Source organism: Sciurus vulgaris (genome assembly GCF_902686455.1).
Source record: "Sciurus vulgaris genome assembly, chromosome: 3".
In the NCBI taxonomy this organism is placed as follows: domain Eukaryota; kingdom Metazoa; phylum Chordata; class Mammalia; order Rodentia; family Sciuridae; genus Sciurus; species Sciurus vulgaris.
In genome coordinates, this window is record NC_136463.1 from 44,060,023 (window position 1) to 44,087,831 (window position 27,809).

The window sequence follows — 27,809 nt, forward strand, 5'->3', positions numbered from 1 at the left end:
CCACAACCCCAGCCCTTGACACTTTTTATTTTGAAACAAGGCTCACTAAAATACTGAGGCTGGCTTTGAACTTGTGATCCTCCGGTCTCAGCCTCTGGAGTTCCTGGGATTACAGACTTGCATTACTGTGCCCACCTAAGAAACATTTTTTTTTTTTTTCAAAATGTGTCATCTTTATTCAATTTACAAGTCACACACAGAAATGCATACAAACGCACACATAGGATCACACTATTACAGTATTTTGTAACTTGCTTTTCCCTTTCAACAATGTTTCTTTTTTTATATTAAGTATTCTTACACAGTATAATTTTGATGATTCCATAATAAACCACTATGTAAGTGGTATTATAACAATATTTGGCCAATTACCTATTAGTCTATTTGGGTTTCCAACTTATTATTATATAAATATGCTGCACTAAATATTCTGGTAGCTGACTCATGTGAAACTATAATTATTTCTTTGATTTTCTTTTGAAGATTCAAGATGTTTTATTAACAGCTACTATAAACAGTAAGATAACTCACTTAGATTACCAAGTACAAAATCCACATACAAAAATCAGTAGTTCATATATATTCAGTCTTTTGAAAGAGTTAATGGAAGAAAGGTTTCATATACAACAGTAACAAAAGTATATTAATATGTTTGTTAATAAAAATGTGAGACCTATTAAAAATAAAAATTAAAGAAACTTTTTTATGTAGCACTGGGAATTGAACTTAGAGATGCTCTGCCACTGATCTACATCCTCAGACTTTTTTTTTTTTTTGGAAACAGGGTATCACTAAATTGCCCAGGCTTGCCTCAAATTTACAATCCTCCTGCCTCAGCCTCCAGAGCTGCTGGAATTACCCGCATGTGCCACTGAACCCAGTTATTTACACTTCTTTTTGACCTTACAAAGCACAGATACATAGCTCAGATAGTGCCCAGTGTTTAAAGCAGAAGAGGTTCCTTCTGAGCTGGGTTTTTATGGATGAATAAGAGTCTCCTGGGAACAGAAGGAGGAGAAGAGCAGCAGACAAGGGGATGGCATGTGCAGAAGCCTGGAGAACGGAATGAAAGTTTGGTGCGTCCCCTACTGTGGCCGGAGCCCAGGGGCCAAAGGATGAATGTGAAAGCTTTGCGAGGTTGTGCTTCGCAGGGGCTTGAAAGGGCCTTGAATGCCAGGCAAGGAGCTTGGCTTTAACGTAGCAGGTGCTGGAGAAACACGAGAGGCATAAGGGTTTAGAAAATGGGAGGCCATAAGACATAATGCCTGAGCCAGCAGGATGGCTTTGTGGGATTTATCCTGCTTTATCATGTGCGACATGGGTACAAGGATACACCATTTTCAGACTGCAGGGGGATTCCTCTAGGGCTGCACCTGGCCACTGGGTTTAGAGGCAGTGATTAGGTGGCTCATACATCCTCCCTGCTCTGTGACATGTCTCTGCTTCCTGTTTCTCCCCCATCAAGGGCAGTTTCGGTCTCAGCTTCAAAAGAACAAACACACACTCAAAACAAAGGAAGACGGTCCTTTAACTGCAGAGGAAGCAGGAAGCTGCTGGCCCTGCTGTAAGTCCAGCTGCTAGAGCTTGTGGACAGCGGGATGGAGTCTGTGGCCCTGTACAGTTTCCAGGCCACGGAGAGCGATGAGCTGGCCTTCAACAAGGGGGACACACTCAAGGTATGGTGGGCCAGAGCCAGGCTGAGCTGGCCCTGCATGAGGTGGGGGTGGGCTTAAGCACTGGGGCCCCAGGACAGCCCCAAGCAGTCTGGTCTCTGGAAGACAGGTTCGGCTTCTCCAGTTATTGACTGTGTGATTCTGGACAAGCTACCTCTTCCCTTGGAGCTTCAGTTTTCCCCATCTAGGAAATGGGGAGACAATTAGTGATTCACTCTTTGGAGGCTGTTGAGTGTATAGAGTGGCTGTCAGGGGTTGGTTCAACCCCTAGTTCTCCAGGGAGAAGAAATTTGAAAGAATTGTTGAGAGAACAAGAGAATCAGCTAGAGAGAGGAGACAAGCGGGGGAGGAAGAGTAAGAGAGCGCATGTGCTGTGAACACACTAGAGAAGGTTTTAGGAAAGAAAGGTCTAGTGGAGCTAAAATAGCTCTGACTTAACTGTCAAGAAGGAGCTTACTAGAAGTATGGAGAAAAGAGAACATAGACTCATCCTCAATTCATTTCTCTTTGGGCTCCTTTTGAAGGAGATGATAGGCTTCAAGATGTCATGACAGATAGGTCTGTGGAATTTCTCTCTGGGAATGTCCTTGCTTCTCAGTTCACATATGACAACAAGAAACCAGAAGCCAGATTTCGTGCCAAGACTTGGGCACTGGAGCTGCCACTGACTCATCCTGAGAAGTCACAGCCCTTCCCTGGGCCTGGAGCAGTAGATATTAGATTGGATGGTTCTCTACTCTGGGCCCTTGGCCCTGATATTGGCTGCAAGCTTCAAGCATGAGAAGGGACTGGGAAATCCCTCTTTGCCACTAGTATCCACACTCTGCAGTGTAACCAACATCTCTTTTAAACTACTGGGGTGTGGAGGACTTGCACCCTCATTTTGTGAAACCGAGGTCAAGGGAAGTGCATAGTGTGGGGTCAGATTTGAACCGATATCCCTTTGACTCTGGCACCCGCATCCAGGCCCCTGAGGCACTGCACAGGCTGGGCTGGGAGCTGGGGAGGTTAGTGTTGGGGTCACGAGGAGCCACATGCCCTTGAGGAATTCCCCTTCTCTGTGTTGGGATGCTGGCCCCTGGGTCCACCTGAGTTGATGGCTCTGGGCTCATGTACATGGGGCCCACTGGGGCTGTGGGCAGGCTGAACATCAGATTGGGTAGCCAGGACATGAGACTCTTTGTGAGGATCTAAATCTAGTTCAGAGGCTTCTGTGATTCATCTGAGAGCAGTGTGGTGTCCCTAGACTCAGGTTTGGGGTTTGGGAAGGAGTGGGACGATGAGGAAAAGGAACGGAGCAGCAGGCCGACCCAGCCAGGAAGGTGGATGCAGACAGATCAGTGGGGTCCCCCAAGGCAATCACTGAAAAGACTGTGGCATCCTTCCTTCCCTCCCAGACTCCTGTGCCCCCCACCTCCACCCCAAGATTAGTCAGGTTTCCCATTAACCTTTGCTAAGTGTTAGCAGATTCTGGTGGGTTTGTGTCTAACAAAGGTGGAGGCTGCTAAGGAAGAAATGAGCTCATGATCTCCCTTCTCTGATTGTAAGCCCCAGGAGGTCAGGGACTGAGCTGGAGCAGCAGGACCTGGCATACAGAAAGCTCCCAGTAAGAGGGGAAATGTGAAAGGGAAAAAAGACAGGCAGGAGGAAAACGTCAGCTGACACTGGGCATTGACTCTGCCAGGGGGCTTGCATCCTTAGAGACAGGTGGTAACTGGGTGCAAGCTCAAGGAGTGAGAGAGGAATGACAGGCAGTGGGAGGAGCTGTCTTTCCCTTCATTCTTTCATAAACACTGAGCTACTGGGTACCCACTTTGTGCAAGGCTTCATGTTAAGTGCTGAGAATATACAGGGAGATGGAATATAGAGTGACAGTGGGCTGGAGAAGGACAGGGACTGCTTTGGGGGGCTGGTCAGGGCAGTTTCTTAAAAGAGGGGACGCTTCAACTGAAACCTGAAGGATGAACAAGAACTGGCCACACAAAGAACCAGGGGAAGAGAGCAACACACTGGGGAAAGAGCTGGCTCAAAGGCTCCGAGGCAAGACCGTACTAATATGTTTGAAGAGTTGGGGAAAAAAGACTGTGTTGAGAAGGAGCGGGTAAGGCTGAGGTGGGGAGGTGGGGAGATGGGCACCTCCTCACCAGGTCAGGGCCTGTTGCAATGACAGGCGAGAAATGAAGGTAGCTCAGGCAATAAAAACTTATAACAGCAACAACGACAACACAAAAAACAGCTTATAACAGCTGGGTGTGGTGGTGCATGCCTGTAATTCCAAAGACTCAGGAGGCTGAGGCAGGAGGATCACAAGTTCGACATCCTCAGCCATTTGGCAAAGTTCTGAGCAACTTGACGAGACTGTGTCCCTAAATAAGATATAAAAAGGCCTGGGGATGTGGCTCAGTGATTAAGTGTCCCTGAGTTCAATCCCTGGTACCACCACCACCACCACCACCAACAACAACAACAATGAACTTAGGACAAACCATTAATGTCTTTGATATATAAAGAGCTTTTATAAATCAAAAGAAAATCACAAATAGCATAATAGAAAAGTAGGCAAAGGATTTGAATAGGAAAATTGCCAGAGTAATGCAAGCGAGTCAATGCCCAATTTCATTAACAAAAGATGAGGCAAGTAACTTTTCCATTTGTCCAATTGGCAAAATTTAATTTAAAAAACATTTTTAGTTGTAGGTGGACATAATACCTTTATTTTATTTCTTTATTTTTATGTGGTGCTGAGGATCAGACCCAGTGCGTCACATGTGCTAGGTGAGCACTCTACCACTGAGTTATAAACCCAACCCCAGCAAAATTTGATTTTAAAAAGAGTTTCCAATGTTGTTAAGACTGTGGGAAAATGTGTACTTTCACATGAAGATGGCAAACTGGTAAAGTGTCACAATAATTTTTAAGGGCATCTGGGAAATACATAAAGAACCTTAAAAATATAAACCAGGCCCAGTGGTATGCATCTGTAGAGGTGGCTTCTGAACCTTTTGTATTTTGTTCTTTATTCTTTCTGCATTCCCCAGATGTTCTGTAATAAGCAAGTACAATCAATCCTCCATATCCACAGGTTCTGCATCTGGGGATTCAACCAATCTCAAATTGAAAATATTTGGGGAAAAAATTTGCTTCCATACCAAACATGTACAGGCTTTCCTTGTCATTCTCTAAACAGTACAGTATAACAACTATTTACATTTTATTTGTAATCCATTATAAGTAATCCAAAAACAATTTAACGTATTCAGGAGTGTATGTTAGTTATATGCGAATACTAAACCATTTTATACAAGAGATTTGAGCATCCATGGCTGGCTACCTGTTGGGGTAGGGGTGGGGTCCTGGAATCAGATCTCCCTGACACCAAGGGACAGTTGAATTCTCTCCAGGACCAGGGCCATGCTGAGACGGAGAGGATCTCTTTCTCTTAGGTCTGTGCAAGTGCAAGGTCAAATTTCGTCTTTATTTAAGTCTTTTTTTTTTTTTTTTTCTGGTGGATTTTCTCCCCCTGGGTGCTAGAGTTGGAACCCAGGACCTTGCACATGCTAGGCAAGTGCTCTACCACTGAGCTACATCCTCAGCCCTTTAAGATTTTTTTTTTATTTTTTATTATTATTTTTTATTGTAAACAAATGGGATACATGTTGTTTCTCTGTTTGTACATGGTGTAAAGGTATACCATTTGTGTAATCATAAATTTACATAGGGTAATGTTGTTTGATTCATTCTGTTATCCCTTTAAGATTTTGATGGAATTTTCATATTAATTTTTAAAATTAGATTTATAGAAAAACTGAGAAGACAGCACAGTAGGATTCCCACATGCATGTTCCAATATCCAGCTTCCCCCTTTATTAACATCTTACATGAGCCTCATGGTACATTTCTTACAATGAGTGAACTAATATGGATACACTAGTATTAATTAATGCCCACACACATTTTGTGTTCATTTTTATTTTTTAACATCCTGCCTTAAAATATTATTTATCTTGATTACTGGTTGTTTTGGCATCCTTTTAATTTTTACTAAAGTACTCACCTGCCTCTCTGCTCTACTACCCGCCTTCTATAACCGTTCTACCACATTAACATTACTACTCTGTCGTGCTACACCCCTGCTTCCTCTCCTGCCCAGGGCCATAGTGTGTGGCTGGTGGCCAGCCCTTCCCCTGCTGGGCTCTGGGAGAGGCTTCCAACTCCTGCAAGGGTCCTGGTCTCCAGTCCAACAAATGCCTCCTGAGCGCCCCTGATGGGCCAGGCCCTGCCACAGCAGAACCAGCCATGCAAACAGAGTCCCATGTCCAGGGCCCTGCAAGGAAGTGGTGTTGCTCCAATCTGAACCTTGGTTTTAGATGAAACCTCAGTGGCAGATGAACTCACTCTGGACACATGGCCCTGAATGTCACTTCCTGGGACAGGCTTCCCTCTTTGAAAGGTCAGGCATTTCTAGGTGGACAGGATACCACTGCTGCTAGTTGGGAGAGGAGTCCCAGTGGCTCTACTTCCCTTTCTCCATAACAGCCTGGTCCTTGGGACCCAGACTCAGGAGCCCCAGCCTTCTTTACATCTTGGAGAAGGCTAATGGCACAGGCAGCCAACCCTGAGCTCCTGCACCTGCTCCTCAGCAGCCTGTCATTGAGTCTTGGCAATTCTGGCAAAACGTACCCTGAGTCTGACCATTTCTCAACACCCTCTGGTCTCTCTTCTCTGGTCCAGGCCTCCATTTTCATTCACCTGGGCCAGGGCATTCTGAGCCCTCCCCTCCCAACTCCAGACATACTGGTCTCCTTTCAGTCCAGAACTGGTCCCACCTCAGGGCCTTTGCACTTTCTATTCCCTCCACCTTGTACACTGTTCCCCACATCTTCTCACTGCTGCTTCCTTCTTATAACCCAGGACTCAGTCCTCCCTAGAGATACCTTTCTTGACCACAATGGCTGCCCCCTGTTGATAATCTCCCTGCCTCTACCAGATGTTTTCCATGTATCACTCTGGTGTACAATGTTCAGAGCACTTACCCCTACATTCAACTATCTTGTTTACTGGTTCCTTTCCTTTTTTATGTCTGCCTTTGCCCTCTAAAATGTAAGCTCCTGGTTCCTGCTGCATCTCCAGGGCTTGGCACTGTGCCAGGCTCACAATAGGTACTCAGTAAAGAGCTGTTGAGTAACTTCATTAGGCAGAGAACAGTGAAGAAGAAGGGTAACCTGGGCGGGAGGCCCTGGAAAGGCAGGTCAAGGCCTGAATCATCTTGGGCAGTGATATTTCATTAGCTGGGAGACAGTGTCTTCTTTGTGGGAATTCCCACATCTCTAAGGGTCTCGCTAGACCCATGTTAGCAGAAAGAACTGAGCTAACCATAAGACCAATCCTGGGTCCTCTGAGTAGAAAGGATAAGAAAAGACAACAGAAGACAGGGATATACATAAGATATATTACATTCATGTGTCCACACAGAGTGTTTAGCCCCCGAGAGACTGCCACATTCACTGTAGGCCATAAATGTGTCCATTTAACAGAAGAAACTGAGGCCATGGCTACAGAGAGCATCAGAAGCAGATAGAGATGGAATGGTCCATAATCCCTCGCTCTAGGGTGTCTTTCTTAAAAACCATGGTCCTGGCAGGTAGTACACAGGCCCTAATTTTCTCATTTGGTTGGGGAAATCATTTTGTTTTGTTTTGTTTTTAGGGAAAGTTTTCCTGAGCCAGCCACCTGCTTCCATCTGTCTCTGGGGCTGCCAGCTTTGCTCAAGTTCAGGAAGGAAGGGCTCGCCTTAGCTTGGTGGACAGACAGGGACTGACACCTGGGAGGTGGGGCCTCAGGCCTAACCTATGGGAGTGAATCCCAGCTCCTGCTGGCAGAATTTCACTGAGTTGAGACCCTTGCATTGGCCTGGCTGCCCTTCAGGGTATGATTAGAAGTGGGTTAGTAGAACAGTCCCTGCTATTGAATTTGAATATAGAAGAGCTGATATTGGTGTAGGTCCTTCCATCGCTCAAGGTAATCATGGGTAGAAACCAAATTGAACTGGTTTTCCAGTTGCTGCTAGGAGTAGTCCAATAAAGGGAAAGAGATCAGGTTTAAAATTCATTCTGATATGCATTGAGAGCTGGGGTAGTTCAGTGGTAGAGCACTTGCCCAACATGCACAAGGCCCTGAGTTCAATTCCCAGGACTGCAGAAAACAAATGGAAAAATCAGTATTTGTTGAAACTCTCATGTGTTACAGTATATTAGAAATCATACTATTGGTAGAACAAATCCAATATCCCCAGTTCAATTATGTAAGGTTGCTTGCAGAGCCTCTGTTTTGCATCTGATTGACCCAAATCATCATTCAATTAATAAGAATGATGTAATACCTACTCCTTCTCAGCTAACAAGGAGTTGAAGTACATTGTTGACTGTGACCAGAATTTGCAAAGTGATAAGGAAAATAAGTTGACTTATATTGGGGTCTGAGTGCACATATCCTAGAGATAATTCTATAATAGACCATGTGACAAAGAGTGATACTGGTACAAGTATTACTGAGAAGTAATTTTGTTTAAAATTTAAACCAAAGAGTAAGTTGGGTGTGGAGGTATGGCTGTAATCCCAGATACTCAGGAAACTGAAGCAGAAGGTACACAGGTTCAAGGTCAACCTCAACAACTTAGGGAGACCCTGTCTCAAAATAAAAATAAAAAAGGTTGGGGATGTAGCTCAGTGATAGAGCTCTCTGGTTCAATCTCCATTCCCCAAACAAAAAAGCACCTAAGAATGGAATTAAAGGTTTGAATGGTTATTCGGAGTCAACTGGAGATGATAATTTTGTATCCATTGTAGGAATAAAGCTAAATATGAAAGCAGAAAAGATAAAAATGTCTACAAAGTGTGAGTACAAATAATTTTCATGTAAATTGGTAAGATTTATGATAATGGGAATGTAAGAATAAGGAATGATACTAAAATAAAAGAGGAGACTATGTACCCAGTGTTTTCTATTACCAAGTATCCCGTCTCGGATTGAGATAACATTGAATCCTGCTCCAGGTATGACAGGAGAGATGTACCCTTGGCTTGGGTCAAGAGAAAAATAGGAGGTGGAGTAGGGGTAAAAACTGGTAGGCCAGGGTCCCCCTAGACCAGCAGAACCTAAATCCCCAGGCTGACCATGAGGCTCTGCCTCTCCCCTGCTGTGTGGCCTTGACTGAGTTACTTTCCTCTCTGGGCTTGTCCATAAAATAGCATTTGCTGATGTCAACCGTAGAGGGTTGCTTGAGAATTGGACTGACCCATGGAAATTGTGCCAGAAAATGGAGGAAGCAACCCCAATTTCATGTGGTCTTTCTCCCAGGCCCAGGCCTGCTCCTCCCCTCTGCCCCTTGGTTGTTCACCCACAGCAACTCACCACCCCCACACTGGTGGTTTCAGTTCCTCTCAGACCACCTGTGAGGCAGAGGGGGGCTTCATGGGTCTGAAGATGAGCCTATGTGACCTGGGCAGGCCAGGACAGGCTGGCAACCAGCTTCATATAGCACATGAGCCTTGTTTATTTGTGTCAGAGAGACTGTCCGCCCCCCCCCAGTCATTGCCCTTGAGCTTGAACCATGGAGTGTTTTATTTATGAGGTGGGGGCTCCCTGATCTTCCTGGGGCCCTCCAACCTTCACCCCAAGGTGCATGGCATGGTGCACAGATGGTGTGAGACCCTGTGCTAAGGGGCACAGCTCAGGATCTGAGGAGCCCTATATCTGCTCCCCAAGACCTCGTAGTCTGTGGGGGCTCTGGTTGCAGAGCTTGTGATCTAACTCCAGCCACCCAAAACCCTCAAACCAAAACCTCTGGGTCCCCAACTGTCCCGTAAAACTTCTGAAGATGGGCTGTCCTGGGACCCAGCTGTCAAAAGGCTGTTTGTAACCCGACCTGGGTGCTCTTGAGTAGAGGCCCCTACCCTCCTCTGTGAATGGGCTCAGAAGCTGGTTCAGGTGAAGCCCACCTGAAGCCCTGAAGTAGAGGGTGACAGCTGTTCCTTTTCAATGACTAAGTGTCTGGCCTGCTTGCAGATCCTGAACATGGAAGACGACCAGAACTGGTACAAGGCGGAGCTCCGGGGTGCTGAGGGTTTCATTCCCAAGAACTACATCCGTGTCAAGCCCCACCCGTGAGTAGCCATAACTCCTGGCCCTGAAACTGTGTGTCCCTGCGCAGCTGGCCTGGCCCAGCCTGGCTCAGGCTGAACAGTGCTGCCAGGGGAGGCACGGCACACCCAGAGGGGACGCGGGCGGTGGATGAGCAGAGTCTGGGGCCTGGGTGGAGTGGGTTGAGACTGGGACCCAGGTATCCTGGTGCCGGGACCTGCTGGCCCCTGGGAAGTCCCAGGTCAGGTTCTCAGTAGATGGCATCCGACATTGCTGCCCTTAGAATACTTGAGGCAGAGTCCAGCCCAGAACAGACCCAGATTAAGAAATCTGTGAAAAAAAAAACCAAGTGGAGGTGTTTTAAGTAACAGTTGGGCCACTACTCGATCATCCATCTAACTTCAGAGAGCTCTCTTCGAGCTATACTGGAGGCATAAAGGTCAGAAGAGCCCTGCTCCATGGGAGATACGCGGCATGAAGGAAATACTACATGGGAGGGTGACTAACCAGGCAACGCTTCTCAGGAGAGGTGGCCATGAGCGGGGTTGTGAAGGATGGGAAGGAGTTGGTTACATAGGAAAAGAAAACGCCTTTTACACCCATCCCTGGGGAAAAAGGTCAGAATGCGCCAAGGAAGAGCAATGAAGGAGAATCCATGGTGTGTGGCACAGGCAGGAGGCCCTTAAATGCCAGGCTGGGTGGCAGAGAGTCGTGGAGGTGGTAAAGGAAGGAAGAACTCAGTTAGATGTGGAGACAGGTGACAAGACTGGAGGGACAGTTTGGGAGCTCTGATGTGTAGCTGGGGGTGGAAGGAGAAGGAGGGGCAGGGCTAGGGTGGGGCCCCAGGGGTATTTCCTCTTCGTCTTCTTTTGAGTTATTTTTCCAAAGCTGCCACCACCTCCGCTTCCTGTGCTGGGCACAGCCCCATCCCACCCAGGTCCCCAGTCACTCCGCCCCAGCTGTAGGCATTCCCGGCCTCCCCCGCAGAAGCTGTAGCCTCTAGTCAAGGGAGAGGGAAGGTGGTGCCTGAGGAGAGAGAGGGAGGTGGTGAGAACCCAACCCAGGGCCATGAGTCAGGGCCAGGGCATCGATAAGCCAAAAACATCCAGATGGGTGCAGGGACGGGGGCGGGCGATCGCTGTGGGCTGGTTGTCAGGGCAAGACTTCAGGTGGAGGCAACGGCCTGGCAAAGGTCAGGAGGCTGAGGGCCTCATGCTACAGAAAAGCCCTGAGCAGAGGGTTCCACTTGCTTCAGTGAGGGAGAAAAGACAAGAAAGGCTGTGCTGCTGAGGTCCCGCATGGGACGGCCAGGGGTGGAGGCAAGGGTCTGGCAGGGCAGTGGGGAGCCACGGAGGGTTCCAGACTCGGATGCCCCTGGGGTTAGCTAGGGTGACTTGTGCCTGGGGCAGAGCAGGGATGGTGTCAGGCCCCTGAAACCAGGGCTAGCCCAGCCTGGCTAACCTCACCACCTGCTTAGTCCCAAAACAGATGTGGGGAGCCCTAGCTCTGTACCTGAGTCAGCCATAACGGCCTTGGTGGAGAAGGGCGGCCTGGAAGGACTCGTGCCTCTGCCAGGTCCTCTTGTTCCCTGAGTACCCAAGTTCACCCCACTTCCCCCCAGTGACCCCCTGACCAGGAGACCGTGATGCAGACTCAGTGCTCCCAGAGTTGACCACATGGGGCAGGGAGGCACCTGACCTGGCTGAGTGGCCACTGGGGGCAGGGAGGGCTTCCCTGAGGAAGACCATGGTCCACCGGGCCTGAACGTTAGCAGTCCGACTGAAGGATGGGTGGGAGGAGGGGCATGAACTACTTCATCACAGTAGTGGCAGCAAACACTGGCAGGCAGCATTTATCCTCCCAGGCCTCTAGGTAGTGAGTACTATCAAAATGGTCTTACAGGCCAGGAGACAGAGGCACAGAGAGGTTGAGCGATTCGTCATGGTCACACAGTAGAACTGCAGATGGGCAGTATGGGCCCAGAGTTGGGCTGGCCAGGAGGAGTGATGGGAAAGTTTGTAAGAGCACCTATAGGACTGGGGGAAGTTCAAGATGTGAACTTTGTTGTGCAGTGTCTGGGAAGGGTATCTCTCTGAGCCTCAGTTTTCACATCAGTGAAAAGGGGGACAACACCAAGTGGTTGAAATGGTGCGATGTTAGCCTGGAGAGAGGAGCTGGGCTCTGGGGCCCTGGAAAGCGCTTTCTTTCTCTTGGACTCCATCCTTCAAGCTACCATGGTGGGGGCAGGGCTGGCAGGGTGTGTGGCCTCCTAGACTGTGCGGTTGTAGCACCCTCTGAGGGCGGCAGCCGCCTACACACTGATGTCTCATTTGGGGTTTTGAGGGTTCTTCAGAAACATCTGGCCCCTGGGGAAACTCCCATCCAGGCACTGCTGGAGGAGGAGCTATGGCAGGTCCCCTCCCTGGCCACCCAGACCCCAGGTTCTCCATCTCCCCGTCCTCTAGGACTTGCCCAGGCTGGAGCTGGCAGGCCGACTCCAGCCTCCAGGTTTCCCACCAGTGGGGGACAGCAGCGACCTAGAACCTCACGTCTGGAGGTGTGGGCTCCTCCACAAGGAGCACCTCAGAAACCATGCGAGGAGCAGGGACGTGGAAGGGACAGGAAGGAACCCATAGGACGTGTTGTTAATGTCCTTGCTGCTGGGCAGCTGGAATCCCACCCAGTTTTGGAGTCAGGGAGATGCACAGAACATGCACCTATGAGTCATTCGTCCCCAGGAGCAGGGATCTATGGGTCCACCCCCCGTGTGAAACTGTCATCTCTTGAGAATGTTCCTGGGGCCTTAGCTTGCCCTGCACATGGCAGGCCTACTATGCTCCTGCCAGACAAGAGCCTGGGGCTTGTGCCCAGCAGCCTCACCAAGGAGGCAAAAGAAGGGGCACAGACAGGACAGAGAGTACCCCTGTAGCCCTCCACCCTCTGCTCTTAGCTTTGAGGCCTCAACATCTGAAGACAGCAGGAAAGGTCCCACCTTGCCTTGCCACCCATGCCAAGTGCAGCATGGCTCAGGAAGTCCTCAGGAAAGGAGGGAAGAGAAACACAAGGGACAGAGGCTCTGGACCCTGCCCTGGCCCATCATGGTCCTACCATGAGACCTACAGTTGTTCTGGACCTCAGTTTCCCCATGTGAACAACAAAGGGGTCAGAACTAAGACTGGCCTAAGATCCAGGAGCTGAGAGGCCAGTGGGGACCATCTAGCCTCGCAGTGCTGGGTATCTGATTGGGCGGCTATACAGAATACCATAGATTGGGCAGCTTATGAACAACAGATGTTTATTGCTCACTGTTCTGGAGGCTGGGAAGTCTAAGATCAAGGTGGTGGCAAGTTCAGTGTCTGGGGAGGGCCATTTCCTGGTTCATAGATGGCCATCTTGTAGCCATGTCCTTATGTTGTGAAGGGATAAATGAGTTCTCTGGGGTCTTTATTTTCCCCCCTTAGACTTTTTTTTTTTTTTTTTTTTTTTTTTTTTTTTGGTTGCTTTAACAGAATACCTGACTCTGGGTAATTTATGAAGAGCAGAGGTTTATTTAGCTTATGGACGTTGTAAAGTCCAAAAGCATGGTGCTAGCATTCACTTGGCATTTGGTGAGGGGCTTGTAAACAAGGCAGAGGGCATCACAGAGCAAGTGAGCTACAAAGTGTTCTCTTTTATAACCAAGTCACTTCCTTGATAATCCATTAACCTGCTAATCCATGAGTGGATTAATCTAATAAGGAGGACAGAACCTTCATGACCCAGTCACCTCCCAGCTGTCCCAACTCTCAGCACTGCTGTGTTGGAGGCTGTTTCCAACACTTGAACTTTTGGGGGACATATTCAAATCAGGCAGGCACTAATCCCACTCATGTGGACTCCTCCTCAGCTCCCAATGGCTCCACTTCTAAATTCCATTTCATTGAGGAATGGATTTTAGTGTGTGAAAGGTGGGGATGCAAGCTGTCAGTCTATACCAGTGGGTGAGGCCCAAAGAGGCCAGGGGAGGTTGGGTGAGTGGTGCATGCCTGTAATTCCAGTAATTCAGAAGGCTGAGGCAAGAGGATTTTAAGTTCGAGGTCAGTCTCAGCAAGTTAGTGAGGCCCTAAGCAATTTAGCGAGAACTGTCTCAGAATAAAAAATAAAATGGGAGCTAGGGATATGGCTCAGTTGGTAGAGTGCCTGCCTCTCAAGCACAAGGCCCTGGGTTCAATCCCCAGGACCACAAAAAAAATAAAATAAAATAAAACATAAAAAATAAAATAAAATGGGCTGGGGATATGGTTCAGTGGTAAAGCACCTCTGGGTTCAATCCCCAGTACCAATAATAGTAATAATAGTAATAATAATAATAATAATAATAAAAATAAATAAAGGGGGTCACCAGGGCTGCCTGGAGCCATCTTCAGGGGGAACTGGAAGAGAAGTTGGATTTTAGTTTCCCTGGGGATCTTGCAAGAGACTAAGCATTTATGAGGCGGCTTCTCTATATTCAGTTCTGTTTAGTCAGCAGGGAAAGAAACTTGAACCTGTGAAAAACTCCAGTGGCCTGAGTCCATGGTTCTGTGAAATGGGTACAGAGATAAAGCGCTTTCCTCACCAGATCAACGCCACTCTTATTTTTGTCATCAGTATCTATACATTAATTTGCAGCGCTGGCTGTGGAACCCAGGACCGTGTACATCCTAGGCAAGTGCTCTACAACTGAGCTACACCTCCAGCCCTGATTTTTGGTTTGTTTACTTGAATCTGTCATCAATGGACAGGGCGGCACATGCCTGTAATCCCAGAGACTCAGAAGACTGAAGCAGAAGGATCGCAAGTACAAGGCCAGCCTGGGCAACTTAGTGAGACCCTGTCTGAAAGTTTAAATAAATAAATAGGCCCAGGAACATAGCTCAGTGGTAGAGTACCCCTGGATCCATCCCCAGTACCAAAAAATAAATCTCTAGGACTGTGGGGCAGAGCAGTGTAGTAGAGGCCTTTTCCCCCACTTAAATCATCTATTATCTAAAACAGAAGTTAGGCCTAGGTTGGTTCTTGTGGCTCATGGGAGTCTGATTTTTCTTTGCTCATCTGGGTACATATATACCTGGCATGGTAGGAAAGGTTGGGCAGGTTCAGATGCCAAAGCACTGGGGCTGTGTCCCAGCTCCTGCCTGCCTCTCCTGGCTTGGTTTCTCTGCGCTTCAGTTTCCCCATCTGTGAAATGGGAACAGCCCTGCCTCCCACATCTCAGGATTGTTGTGAGGATGGGCGACATTGAGCACCTCGACATCATGCAGTGTGTGGGGGGGGGCCGGCCTCCCCACTGCCTTCACTGGCCCCTTTCTCCACAGGTGGTACTCGGGCAGGATTTCCAGGCAGCTGGCAGAAGAGATTCTGATGCAGCGGAACCATCTGGGAGCCTTCCTGATCCGGGAGAGTGAGAGCTCCCCTGGGGAATTCTCCATCTCTGTGAAGTGAGCTTGGACCTTTGGGGTGTGCTCCGGAGGGGCAGGGAGACAGGGAGTGCCCAAGTTGAGCCTCCGAGTCTCGGGTGGGCTGCAGCATCAGAGTGTGGGGATGGCGTCTCTGTAGGAGTGACCATAGTGGAGGCCCAGAAGCAGGTGGCTGCCTGGGCACCCCAGGGTGCAGCTCAGAGCAGTGGGTGCTGAGAGACCAGATTCAGGCCAGCTGTGCAAAACCTTGAATGCCAGGTCTAGAGTTCCAGGTGTTATTCCATAAGCAGTAAGGAGCATGAAAGCTTCTTTGGGGGATGATGTCGCTGGGTGAGGCAGTGAGAGTTGGAGTATGGCAGAGCATCGAGGTGCCCAGGGCAGGTGTCCGGAATGTGCTCTGGATAGGATCCCACAATATGGTGATGTTGAGAGGATGAACCCTGAGCCTAGGCTGGCTGCCTGGGTTCTCATTCTGGGGGTGACACTTGATGGCTCTGCAACTTTGTGCAAGTTGCTTAATCTCTCTGAACCTGTTTCCTTACATGTAAAATAGGTTATTACAAGAACGAATGAGGCTGGGAGGCTGAGGCAGGAGGCTGGCAAGTTCAAGGTCAACCTGGGCAACATAGGAGACCCTGTCTCAAAATAAAATAATTTTTTAAAAAGATCCAGGAATGTAGTTCAGCAGTAGAGTACTCCTTGCTTCAATCCCCAGTATTGAAAATGCCCCCACCAAAAAAAAAAAAAAAAAAGAAAGAAAGAAAAAAGAAAACTAAATGAGTCAATATGGTTAATGCAGAGGGTTCCACTTGCTTAAGTAGGGGAGAAAAATATTTTACCCTATTTGGAATAATGGCATTGCAGCAGGGTGGGCATGATAGGGACTGTCTGGCACAGTGACAGGGTGACTGTTCTGTCCTGGTATAGTGTGGCAGGAATAGATGTGGAGGTGATGGGGTCAGTCTCCTGGCTGGTCTCTGTCCTTCCTACTCCCAGGGCCCAGAAGACTAGTTACTGAGCTCAGAGCCCTGTGCCAAACTACTCCAGGAGCTGGAGAAACAGCATGGAAGAAGACAAAGCTATTGTCCTTAAGGATATAAGTCTTAGCGAGGGAGACGGAAAACAAGAAAAAAAATAAATGCAGAATGAACCAATGGCTCTGAGGAGGTGGCATTTGAGCAAAGAGCTGAACTAGGAGGTGGAGGCTGCCCAATGCCCAGGAACGAGGACCTGGGAGGAGAGGCTTCCAGACAGGAACAACAAATGCAAAGGCCCTGAGGTGGGCATGTAGTGGGGAGGCCACGGGGCTGGAGCAGAGCTGGCAAGGGGGAGGGACTGTGGGTTAGTCAAAGAGACAAGCAGGCCAGGTGGCAGAGGGCTGATGAGGTTGAATTTTTCTCGGAGCCATAGGAAGCCACGGAGAGTCTTAAGCAGAGGAGAGGTCTGATCAGCAGCAGATGCTTCTGGTTAATGTGAGGAGGAAAGCCTGTTGGGGGTGAGGATGGCAGCAGGGAGGCCAGTGAGGAACCAGGCAGGAGGTGATGGCATCTAGGACTTGAGGGGATGAATTGGCCAGGTCTGGGAGGTGGCGTGCAGTGGGACCCACCAGCAGCACAAGCTCTCAGGGCTTCTGTGGACACTGGGCAAAGAGCCTGGCACTGAGGGGCACTTGCTATGCCAGTTCTTATTGCTATTATCAGAGCCAGTATTGGGGTGAAAGATGTCACTAAATATTAATGGACCAGAGGATAGCACTCTAGTAGCTTATCACTGTGTGATCAGCACGTCTGTGGGGAGCCCTCCCAAGTAGCCATCTCCTCATCTGAGGCACCCACAGGGGTAGGGCCACTGGTCAGGAAGTCCGTTCTAGCGGGGAGAGGTCAAAACTCCCCAGCACTTATTCAGATCCCTGCCTGAAACCTCCTAACCAGCCATTAGCTCACCCATTTTCCCTTTCCCCTGGGAACAGGCTGATTATTCCAAGGGACTGACTGGATTGCCCTCTCTGAGCCTGTTTCCCCATCTTAAAAACAGGGGTGCTACCAGCATGTGCATGGCTGGGACAGAAGGGGGAGTCCTGTGAGTAAGTTCTTGGCCTGCCGGCTCGCCAGGATGACTGTGGGCGTCTAGAGGCCCCGCAGGTTCTCCACCTCCGCAGCCTTGTCCCTACTCCCGCCAGGCTCCCTGCAGACCCCGGGAGTTGCTGCTTCCGCAAAGGCAGGAAGTGGCAGTTTTCCAAGTGGTGGCTGTCCAGGGGCCTGGTCATCTCCAGGGTATGGCGCCCGCCAGGCGGGCTAGTCTGGCTTTGAGTGACTGCTGGAACCAACCCCAAACCCCAAGGTCACCCAGCAAAATAGGGGCACAGGGGACTCAAACTGAGCCTAGCGCCTGAGAGAAGCGGGAGGCATTGGCCATTAGGGCTCGTGCTGCCCTCTTGTGGCGTCTCTGTAAGTGCAGCCCCAGCCAACATGAGCGCAGGGTCAGACCAGAACACCTCAGCCTGGGAATTCGTTCCTCACGCCTGCCTGTTTTCTTTTCCTTTTCCTTTTCCTTTTCTTTTCTTTTCTTTTTCTTTTTCTTTTTCTTTTTCGTTTTCGTTTTCTTTTTTCCTTCCTTCCTTCCTTCCTTCCTTCCTTCCTTCCTTCCTTCCTTCCTTCCTTCCTTCCTTCCTTCCTTCCTTCTTTCCTTCCTTCCTTCTTTCCTTTCTTTCTTTTTCTTCTTTCTTTTTTTTTTGTTGTTGTTTATTTTAGCGGGCATTGAACCCCCGCCCTTTCTAAAATATTTTATTTGGAGACAGGGTCTCCCTGAGTTGCTTAGGGCCTCCCTAAGTTGCTGAGGATGGCTTTGAACTCATGGTCCTCCTGCCTCAACCTCCTGAGCCGCTGGGATAACAGTTCACACGCTTTTATTTAGCATCATCTGTGTGAACCACAGGGCAGGATGGGAGATGAGTCTGATTTGAGGAGTGTGATGGGAAATAGACACACCCTCGCCCAGAGGGTTTCCATGACAGATGAATACAGGAAATTTAATGACAGTAGACATATTCCGCAAGAAGGCATCGGGAGGAGGAGATGTCTGAGCTGGGTTCTGAAGCATGAGTAGGAGTTGGGTGCACAAGGAGAGGGGAGGATACACCAGATAGAGGGAACGGCATGTGCAAAGACCCAGAAACGAAGTAGTGATCGGTGTGTTTGGACAGCAAGTCGGCCTGAAGAGGAGATAGGCAGTGCCAGGGAGCGATTCTTGAGTAGGGGAACCAGACCAATGTGTCCTGGGAAGAGAGCTGAGTGCGTAACTCAGAGAAATCCTGGCACAGGCTGCCAGCTTCTCCCCCAGGGCACCCTGACCAGGTGCCCCAAGGTCGGAACCTGCAGGAACTTCCCAGGAGCAATGCTGGAAGTTTGTGCACAGCACCACCAGGTGGCGATCTCGACCCTCAGTTCCTCCCAAGCTAGGCCCAGGTTTCTTGGGTCCCACTCCCGGTTCAGTATCTCTTCTGTGATGAGGTCTTTTGTGTTCTTTGGAGGGCTGCCAGGCAGGGGGTCAGTGTAGGCAACTGAGATTTAGATGGGACAAGTAGTTAGGAGTGTGGGATTTTGAGCAAGAGTCTTAGCTCCAATACCTGTTTATAATGCTGGGCAAGTTATCCTCTGAGCCTGTTTCCTCATCTACAAAATGGACATCTATATAAAGAGATTAGTATGATGACTAGTATATAATAAGTGTTCAAAAAATGCCACTTAAAACCCCCAAGGGCCATACAATGTGCTGGGGAAGGGTTTGGGATCCTCTTCTAGCCTAAAAGGCTGTTCCCCATCCTCTGCCCATGAATCCAGGGCTGTCAGAGAAGAGACAGGGTCTGAGGAACCAGGAAGCCCAGGCCCCATCCTGACTTTTCCCTGGACCTGCTGTGTGACCTCAGGCAGGCTCTGGCTATAACGTCCTCATCTTTGACATGGAGATAGTGACCCCAGACACTGTGAAGTCCAGTAACCTAATGGCCATCCAGGAAAGTCTGGCAGATTGCCTGGCAGATTGGACTGTGAGGAGTCCTCTGCCCTTGCTGGCTTGATACTTAAGAACTCTGACCCCACTACGCGTGGCATCTCCTGCACACTCATGCCAAGCCCCATAAAACTCTCAGGGGTTTATGAGCCTCATGCCGCCTCACAGAGCAAAAGTGGCCATAGCTAGCTGCCCTTTATGAGTTTACAAAGGGCTGACCCCCTCTACCTTCAAGGAGCACATGTGAGCTGGCCAGTGGGCTGGGGGCCAAGGCTGCCATGCAATGTCTGAGCAGGGTAACTTCTGTGTCACACTTCTGTCCCAGCCCCAGAGACTCTTCTGTCTTAAATGACAGTGTCCCCAAGTGAGGTGTTTTGCTTCCTTTTGGGTCAGTAGTGCACTGGAGTCCACACATCAACACAACACAGGTGTGTTTGCCCTGCCCATCCAGTCACCGAGCGACAGGTGTGTGCCAGGCCCTATCCTAGTCCTAGGTGCTAGCAATTCAGCCCCCTACGAAATAGGATAAAGCTTCATGAGCTCTAGGCACTTGTGTTCTGCTGAGGTGACAGTCAATAACTGATTCGTGAATTATAAAAGGTCTTGGATGATGATAGAGGCCGTGGAGGAAAGAAAGCAGGGCAGGGGTGGGGTGCCATTTAGGCAGGGAGGGACTGGTTGCAGGCACAGATAGGGAGGAAGGAAGGAAATGTGCTTGATTCCTGGGAGCCCAGTTTCTAGGTAAGGAAAGGACGCTCAGAAAGATGCAATAATTTGTCCAAGGTCACATAGCAAAGAATGGCAGAACTGGTGCCCACTGACTTTCTGTACCCTGAAAGACCTGTCTGTCTTTCAACCCACTTTCCCAGAAATCTAAACACCCAGCCAGGGTCTGTCTCTACTAGCTAGCTGTGCCCTACTTCCTCCCAAGGTCAGCTTGATTCTCTTTCCTGTCTGCTGCAGCCCCTTTTCACAGATGGACAAACTGAGACCAGAGCAACCATGCCTGATGAAAATTCTCCAATGGGCAGTTAGCACCCAGAACTATTCCCAGTTGGGCCCACAGCCATGGTTGGTAATAGGGGCATCCTGGACTCCTACCCCCCCACCCACTCAGGCTTGTTTTCCCACCCTGGACTGCCATAGTCATCTTTGCTTCTGCTGCTGCCACCAGGCCAGAAAAACCCGCTGGGCAGGACTAGTTGCTGCCAGCATTAGACCTGATTTGGTCCTTGGGATTTTTCTGACAGCTGGGGATTCAGCCCAAGCCCCTTGTCCCTTTGGGTCAGTGGGTGTTGGGGTCACAGGCAGAGACAAACATACCCATGACTGCTCTGCAAGGGACGCACACATGCAGTCACTCCCACGGAGCCAGAGTCAGGCACAGACACACATGCCAGAAGCACACACCCAGACTCGATGGAGGTTCACAGAGCCCAGCACTGGCCGCTGCAGGGGACTGGCTGCAGCTACTTCCTCTTCACATTCACCCCAGACCCAGCTCAGGCTCCTGTAGCCTCCCTTCCAGCTCCAGCTGTCCCGGGCTGGCCACACAGGACCGTCTGCACTCCAGACAGTCCACCAGGGCCAAGGTCACCGGCACCCAGATTCACTTCCTCCTAGGCTCTGAAGTACCTCTGGGTCTGGGGCGGGGTTCCCCAGAGAACAGCTGCTGGTCCAAGAGGTTCTCAGATGCTTGGATGCTTCATCCTGGCCTTGAAGTGTGGATGACTAAGGCCAAGACCAGGCAGAGGAAAGGGATGAGGCATTGTTTCTGGTGCGAGGTATGAGGAGGCAGGTCAGACTGGGAGAGAGAACTTTCAGTTGCTGAGTTTGGGGGCAGAGAGATGGAGGCAGCCCTCCCTTGGCCTCCGACAGGGACCACACCACCTCCTCAAGATGCAGTACTGCCAGCATGGCTGCCTGTGTGGCTGTGGGCCAGCTGCTCTGCCCTCTGGGCCTCCTTCTCCTCCACTGTAAATAGTAAGTGTGGATCAGGTGGAGAGAAGGGCAAGACCTGCCATTTGCTGAGAACCTATCGTGTGCCATGCACAGGCTAGGGGCTGGCATGTTCTCCAGATTTGAGAATTTCTGAGATTGGAAAATTCTAGAATTCCTGGGTTTCTTTGTTTCTTTCCCTTATTTCATCTCCCGTTCTCTACTCCCTGACCTTCCTACATGATCAGAATATGCTTTGTTCTGGCTAATTCTCCAGGCCCTGCAGATGACCTTCAAACTCAAATGCTCCAGGTTGTGGTCACTTGGTTTGAATCTCTTTCAAACCTACCTTTCCCCTTTTATTTCCTACTCAGAGGAGCAGGGCCTCACATACCCCAGGCTCCTCCTAAGGCCTCTTACCTCTGAACCAGGCACTCCAGACCAGCCATTAGTTCCCTATTTCCTGACAAGCCTTACAGTGACATTCTTCCCCATGGACCCCAGCCAAAGTCCAGGAAAACCCCAAGCTCATTTGAGCACCACGTTGAGGAGAGCACTGGGCTCACAGGCTGCCTTTGGGAAGCACATGGCCTCTGGGAGGCTACAGCAGGCCAGACAGGGCGGAGCCCCTGTCCCCTGCCTGCCTTCCTCAGCATCCTGGGCACATGGACACACACATCCCACACCCGACAACACGAGTCGCTTAGTCACCAGGAACAATGCTCAATGGGCGCACTAAAGAGGCTTTGCCTCAGGTTTGGAGACCATTGCTCCACCTGTTCCAGAGCCTATGCTCACACAGGAGAACTGGCTCCTTTAGAGGGGAGCTGCCCTGAATGCTGGGCACATCATAGGCGGTTGGGCCTGCTTCTAGGGCACCGGCTTCTGGGTCATGATGCCTGGCATCTGGAACCCTAGTTCAGAACCTCCAGAAGCAGGTTTTAAGAACAGTGTGTTCTGCTAGGTGCGGTGACACACGCCTGTAATCCCAGCAACTTGGGAGGCTGAGGCTGGAGGATCCAGAGTTTGAGGCCAGCCTGAGCAATTTAGTGAGACCCTGTCTTAAAAAATAAAAAAGGCTGGGATGTAGCTCAGTGTTAAATTGTTCCTGAGCTCAATTCCCATTGCCAAAAAAAAAAAAAAAAAAAAAAAAAAAAAAAAAAAAAAAAAAAAGGAGCTTTCCTTAGGAATTAAGCTTGGGTGGGGATGCTTCATTCCCAGAGTCCCAGCTAGATGGGACCCCAGGGCCTACTCTGCCTCCCTGCCCTTTCAGAGTCTAGTATGCACGTCATTGTGAGCAGTGGGTTACAAAAAGGCTGCAGGAGGGCTTAGGGATCTGAGGAAACTCCTGACTCATGAGGGGTTCTGAGGTGACTCTTGGAGGAGAGGACATTTTATCAGGGCCTTGAAACGAGAATAGGAGTTCAAGAAGAATTCCTTCCAGCCAGAGGGAACTGTATGTGCAAAGGCTTAGAGGTGTGTTAAGAAGCTGAGACGGTCCCCCTCAGGGTCTGGGCCCTTTAATCTGGCCAGGTTGTGGGAACCCTTGGTTACCTTAGAGGAATCTTTATCTTATCTCTCTCCCCGTGGTGCTGGGATTGAACCCAGGGCCTCGTACATGAGGAGGCAAGTACTCTACCACTAAGCTATACCCTCAGACCTACATTTTTATCTCAAATCTTTACTCTTAAACCTATAACAAAGCAGCACACTGGCCCCGGGGCTGACAGGTGCAGGGACTGACAGGTTAAATGAGCACAGGTCTGGGTAGCTGAGGGACACCACGCTCAGGTTCAGGAAGACTGTAGGCCTGAAGGAGAGAATCCCAGTTTATAAATGCAGTGTATCAAATCATTTACCAAAATTGTAATTTAGAACCCAGGAGGCATTTTGTTTTGTTTTAACCATAATATCTCTGTACTGAGAGTTGGGTCTCATTTTAGCCCCAAATGGGAACAAAACAAGCCATAGCCTATGGTTCAGGAGGTAGAGGGGTCTACTCCCTCACAAAGGCTATCCTGTGCACCCCCATGTGGCCTTGTCCTAGCCTCCCACCCCACCTCTCAACCCCACCAGCCACCGGCACAGCACACCAGCCTGGTCCTTCCTCCTGGATAGGCAAGGCTGTTCTGGGTTCTCCCTCCAGGGCCCAGCCAGGCCACATAGGCCCAGGACAGCCGTGGAAGTGGCACCTGTATGGCCCTGGTCCCAGGCTACCTCCCCTCACCTGCCAGATGTATGGCTATGCTCTAAGTTTGGAAGGAGAGGATACCAAGGTCCAGAGAGGCAGCTGTCAAGCCAGGAAGGGGCAGTGAATGTTTGACCTGGTCGAGAGAACCAGGGAGGGAGGGCCGGCCTCTGGGGAACACAGCCCATGTAGCAACATGGCAGAGCAGAATTGGACTGGGAATTCTTATATCTAGGACATTATTAATATCATAATTGGAATAATGATTGCTATTGTTCTATGATACTAATCAATTAGGAAGCATGTTGGAGCAAGTATGAGCTCAGATGTGGCCCCAGCCCTGGCCATCCTTGCTCTGAGCTCTAGGTAGGTTGTGACTGCACTTGGGGCCTTGGTTTCCCCATTGTTCAAAGGGCTTGATCTCCTCTTCCTGAGCAGTAAGGCAGGCCCAGTTCTGCCCCTGCATCAAGGGAAGGGAATCACAGTAGCTATACCTTCCTACTGGCCAGATCCATGCCAGCGCCATCCTCAGTCCCAGCCCAGCATGGCCCATCCCAGTGTCAGATGTGCCAAATGTAGGAGGCCTGGGGCAGGTCCCTCTGCCCTGTCACCGCCAGATGGGCTCTGCACTTCTGACCACTTTGGAGGACAGGGTATCTTCCCAGCAGGGCTGGAAGGGACTTGGTAGTGGGCATGAAGACTGGGAGATGAGAAAGAAGCCCATTGGTTGTATCATGAAAGATATGAAGGAAATGAGGCTAGATATGTAACTAGAGCCAGCTCTTGAGTCTGAGGGTGTTAAGATTTTATCCTGAGGTAAATGAGGAGCCACAGAAGGTTCTTGGGAGAGGGAGGTGGATAAAATCACCTAGTATATCTGAGATCCTCTCATATTAGTAGGCTTTGGTCTGACTCAGGATGATCTTAGGATTCCTTCCTCAAGGAACTGCAGGGATTTGGAAAGGGTAAGGGAGGGAGGAGAATGTCAAAACTGTGGGGGATATTGAAGAGATGTGAAAGATATTGTCTGTTCATGATTCACTCAGAGGTAGCCATTTAATATTGCCAATAAACCATAGCATTTTCTGTTTACTTACCCTAAGCAAAGTGTTATCATTATGAGGAAACCAAGGTTCAGAGAAGCTAAGAACTTGCTTAAGGACTCATAGCAAAAAGTGACTTGGTCCAGAGCCCACACCTCTAAACCCATATTCCACTACCAGAGGGAACTCGTTGGCTCTTATATGGAGCCAGGTCAGTGAGCACTTCCCCATCTGTATCTCCCCGGCTTGAGGTCTCTCCTTGAGAAAGGCCTGGTTCTGGGTGGTTCTGAGGGGTGGTGGGGGGCAGTCAGGATCTGAAACAGCTGTGGCCCTCTCTCCTAGCTATGGGGACCAGGTGCAGCACTTCAAGGTGCTGCGGGAGGCCTCGGGGAAGTACTTCTTGTGGGAAGAGAAGTTCAACTCCCTAAACGAGCTGGTTGACTTCTACCGAACTACCACTATTGCCAAGAGGCGGCAGATCTTCCTGCGGGATGAGGATCCCCTTCTCAAGGTAGGGGGCAGGAGGTGGAGGGAGGGAGTCGGGGGAGCCTCTGCTTCTCCTGCCATCTGCATCAGGGAAGATGCCCACACTGTGCCGCACACAGGCCTGGCCTCCCTTCCCGCCCCAGCAACTGGTGCAGGAGGAGGGGGCAGCCCAGGTTCCAAAGGGACATTATCGTGTCAGCTGAAGCCAGCAAATATGGGTAAAGGGGAAAGATAAGGGACACCAGGTAAATTCCATGGGGCAAACGGCATCTGGCTTGTTGTCAGCTCTAGAATGGTGTGCAGCTCACAGTTGGTGCTCAATAAATGTTTGTTGAGTGAACGAATGTATGGACACTGGCAGAGCCTACCGAGTACCACACACCCCGTCAGTTCCATTATACAAATGAGGAAACTGAGGCTGAGAGTGATGTGACTCACTGAAGGCCATCTAGTCAGTCCTGGTTTCTGCTCCCCAAGGAGGAGCTGGCCTTGGACAAGGTGTAGGACAGTGTGAGCATATGTGGGCGAGGACGTGGGCGAGGACCTGGCCGGGCACAGGGTGTGTGTGTGGGTCCATTTCACCTTGTCTTCACAATAACAGCAATTTGCCAGCCAGCCCTTTCATCAAGGAGCCCCAGGGACCAGCTGTCGCTCTCATTAGGATGACAACACCAGCCAACGGGGTTATTAGCCCTGACATGCTATATTCCTTAGAAACAGGGATGTTGGCAAAACCTGGGGCATGAGGTCAAGACATCAGGACATTGGATCTTGGACTTTGCAGAGGTTATGGGGAGCATGATCACAGGCAGGGCATGGGGAGGGGGCCGACCCAGCTCTGCAGAGAAGTTACAGTCCTGCAGTTCCTAGTCCCCTTGAAGACCTTGTCACATGATCGGAGCCCAATTCAGCCCTCAATCTTCCCTCTGCCCAATAGGGTGAATCCTAGGGTTTGATATGCCAAAAGAGCCAAATAGTGCCATCAGTGCATCCTCTGTGGGGCTTTTCTGCCTGACACTGAGGACTGACCCAACAGTGAGATCCCAGTCTGGGGACTCCTCTCTAGCTGGGGCTCTTGCCTGCCAGATATCCCTCCTGCTCACTGCTTGGATCAGCTCTGCCCTGGGAGCCAGGATGGAGATAAGGGACCAACTAAGGTTCCTGAGCACCCACAATCTTGCTCTGGCTTGGACCCTGAGGTTACCCATCCAGTGGGGTGAGTGCAGAGGCTGGCTTAGTCCCCCGGTACCCAGGACACCTCCTCCTTCCTGGGCAGAGAACCGCTAATTAGTTTCTGCTGATTATATCCCGAATGAGATTCTGTAGGCTGATATGAGATCCTGGAGGACAGGCAGATCCAGGGTGCTGGATGCCATAGTCATGGCACCAAAAAGATGTGTTATAAAGAGCTCCTGTCTGGCTGCCATGCACAGGAGAGGAAATGAGGCCCACAGAGGACAGGCGTGTGCCCAAGGTTATGTTTGGGGTACAGATAGAAAACTCAAATGGGCGATCATTCCTCAGAGTCTGACCAAGGGCAGTAGTAATAAACACTCTTTTAGCTGGGCATCACTTTACAGTTTATAAGGCCCTACCTGTGGTTTCATGCCTGGAATAAAAAAATCTTTTTTTTTTTTTTTTTTATACTGGGATTTGAACCAGCACTTAACCATTGGGCCATATCCCCAACCCCTTTTTATATTTTATTAGAGAGAGGGTCTTGCTGAGTTGCTTAGGGCCTTGCTAAGTTGCTGAGGCTGGCTTTGAACTCATGATCCTCCTGCCTCCGCCTCCCAAGCTGCTGGGATTACAGGTGTGTACCACCATGCCTGACTGCAATAAAAATTTCATGTCTGTTGTAGAGACAGAGACATGAGACCAGAAGAGAGGCAAGGACCCTCTCCCCCCTAAGGACCGGAACTTAGGTGCCCTCCCCCACCAGCACTATGATCACAAGAAAGTTGGGTTAGTCTATGTTGATGCAGGGTCTGTGAAGCAGGCAGGCCATGTAGGGGTCTGAACCAGTGCAAGGCCCATGGGGTGGGGTGGTCACCCACCTGGCCTCAGTCAAGATCTGGACAAGATCTGGATGTAGTCAACTGGGATGCTGCCCCAATCTGCAGAGCCCACTCACTTCTGTGGGACCCTGCTGGGGAGAGCCTCCATCAGGACAGCTGATCTCAGAGCTTCCAAAACACCCTGCTAACCACTTCTTCCCCTCACAGTCACCCCGGGCCTGCTTTGCCCAGGCCCAGTTTGACTTCTCAGCCCAGGACCCTTCACAGCTCAGCTTCCGTCGCGGTGACATCATTGAGGTCCTGGAGCGCCCAGACCCCCACTGGTGGAGGGGTCAGTACGGTGGGCGTGTTGGCTTCTTCCCGCGGAGCTACGTCCAGCCGGTGCATCTGTGACCTTGCAGGTTGCAGGCAGAGCCAGCAGCCCCTTCAGTCAAGAGACCTTTTTACAGGAACTGAGGTCCAGAGAGAGGAAGTGGACACCCCGCCTCCAGGTCCACAGGGCTCAGTGGGAAGCCTTGCACTGAAGCACTGAACTTGGGCTCCTTACTGCCTTGTGCCTCTTCATACAAACTGGGACAGCCTCCCAGCATCCCAGAACTAATCCAGAGCCTAGAGACCACACAACTAGGTTGCTGTTCCTATTGGCTACCAGTTGTGTGGCATCATGGAGTGGGGTCTTCGGAAAGCCCACCCATATGCTATCAATGGCTCAATCCCAATCCCACTGCCCACAATTGAGCATTCCTAGGTTCACAGACTGGGGGCTCAACCCAAAGAACCCTGGACTTGGTGGGTGGGTTCACCTTGGGCAGACCACCTGCTGGGTCTGCCTACCCCTCCCTCAAAAGGCACTTGGATTTGTACAGGTGGCTCAGCCC

At 50.1% G+C, this 27,809-nt stretch overlaps 1 protein-coding gene across 3 annotated transcripts; it reads left to right on the plus strand.

Annotated features, from left to right (window-relative positions):
- Window positions 1–1,480: 1,480 nt before the first annotated feature.
- GRAP (GRB2 related adaptor protein) lies at window positions 1,481–27,464 on the plus strand (the record flags this gene model as incomplete). 3 transcript variants are annotated; one of them, XM_079131726.1, is made up of 5 exons in its annotated part: window positions 1,487–1,676; window positions 9,738–9,835; window positions 15,149–15,271; window positions 24,770–24,938; window positions 27,139–27,464. In XM_079131726.1, exons 1-5 carry the CDS (start codon window positions 1,599–1,601, stop codon window positions 27,322–27,324), a joined length of 654 nt encoding a protein of 217 aa, XP_078987852.1. In that variant the 5' UTR covers window positions 1,487–1,598. The 3 variants fall into 3 exon arrangements, with proteins under 3 accessions (XP_078987853.1, XP_078987854.1, XP_078987852.1); XM_079131727.1 differs by lacking the exon at window positions 24,770–24,938 and having other exon boundaries at window positions 1,481–1,676; window positions 27,139–27,463; XM_079131728.1 differs by lacking the exon at window positions 15,149–15,271 and having other exon boundaries at window positions 1,484–1,676.
- Window positions 27,465–27,809: the final 345 nt, after the last annotated feature.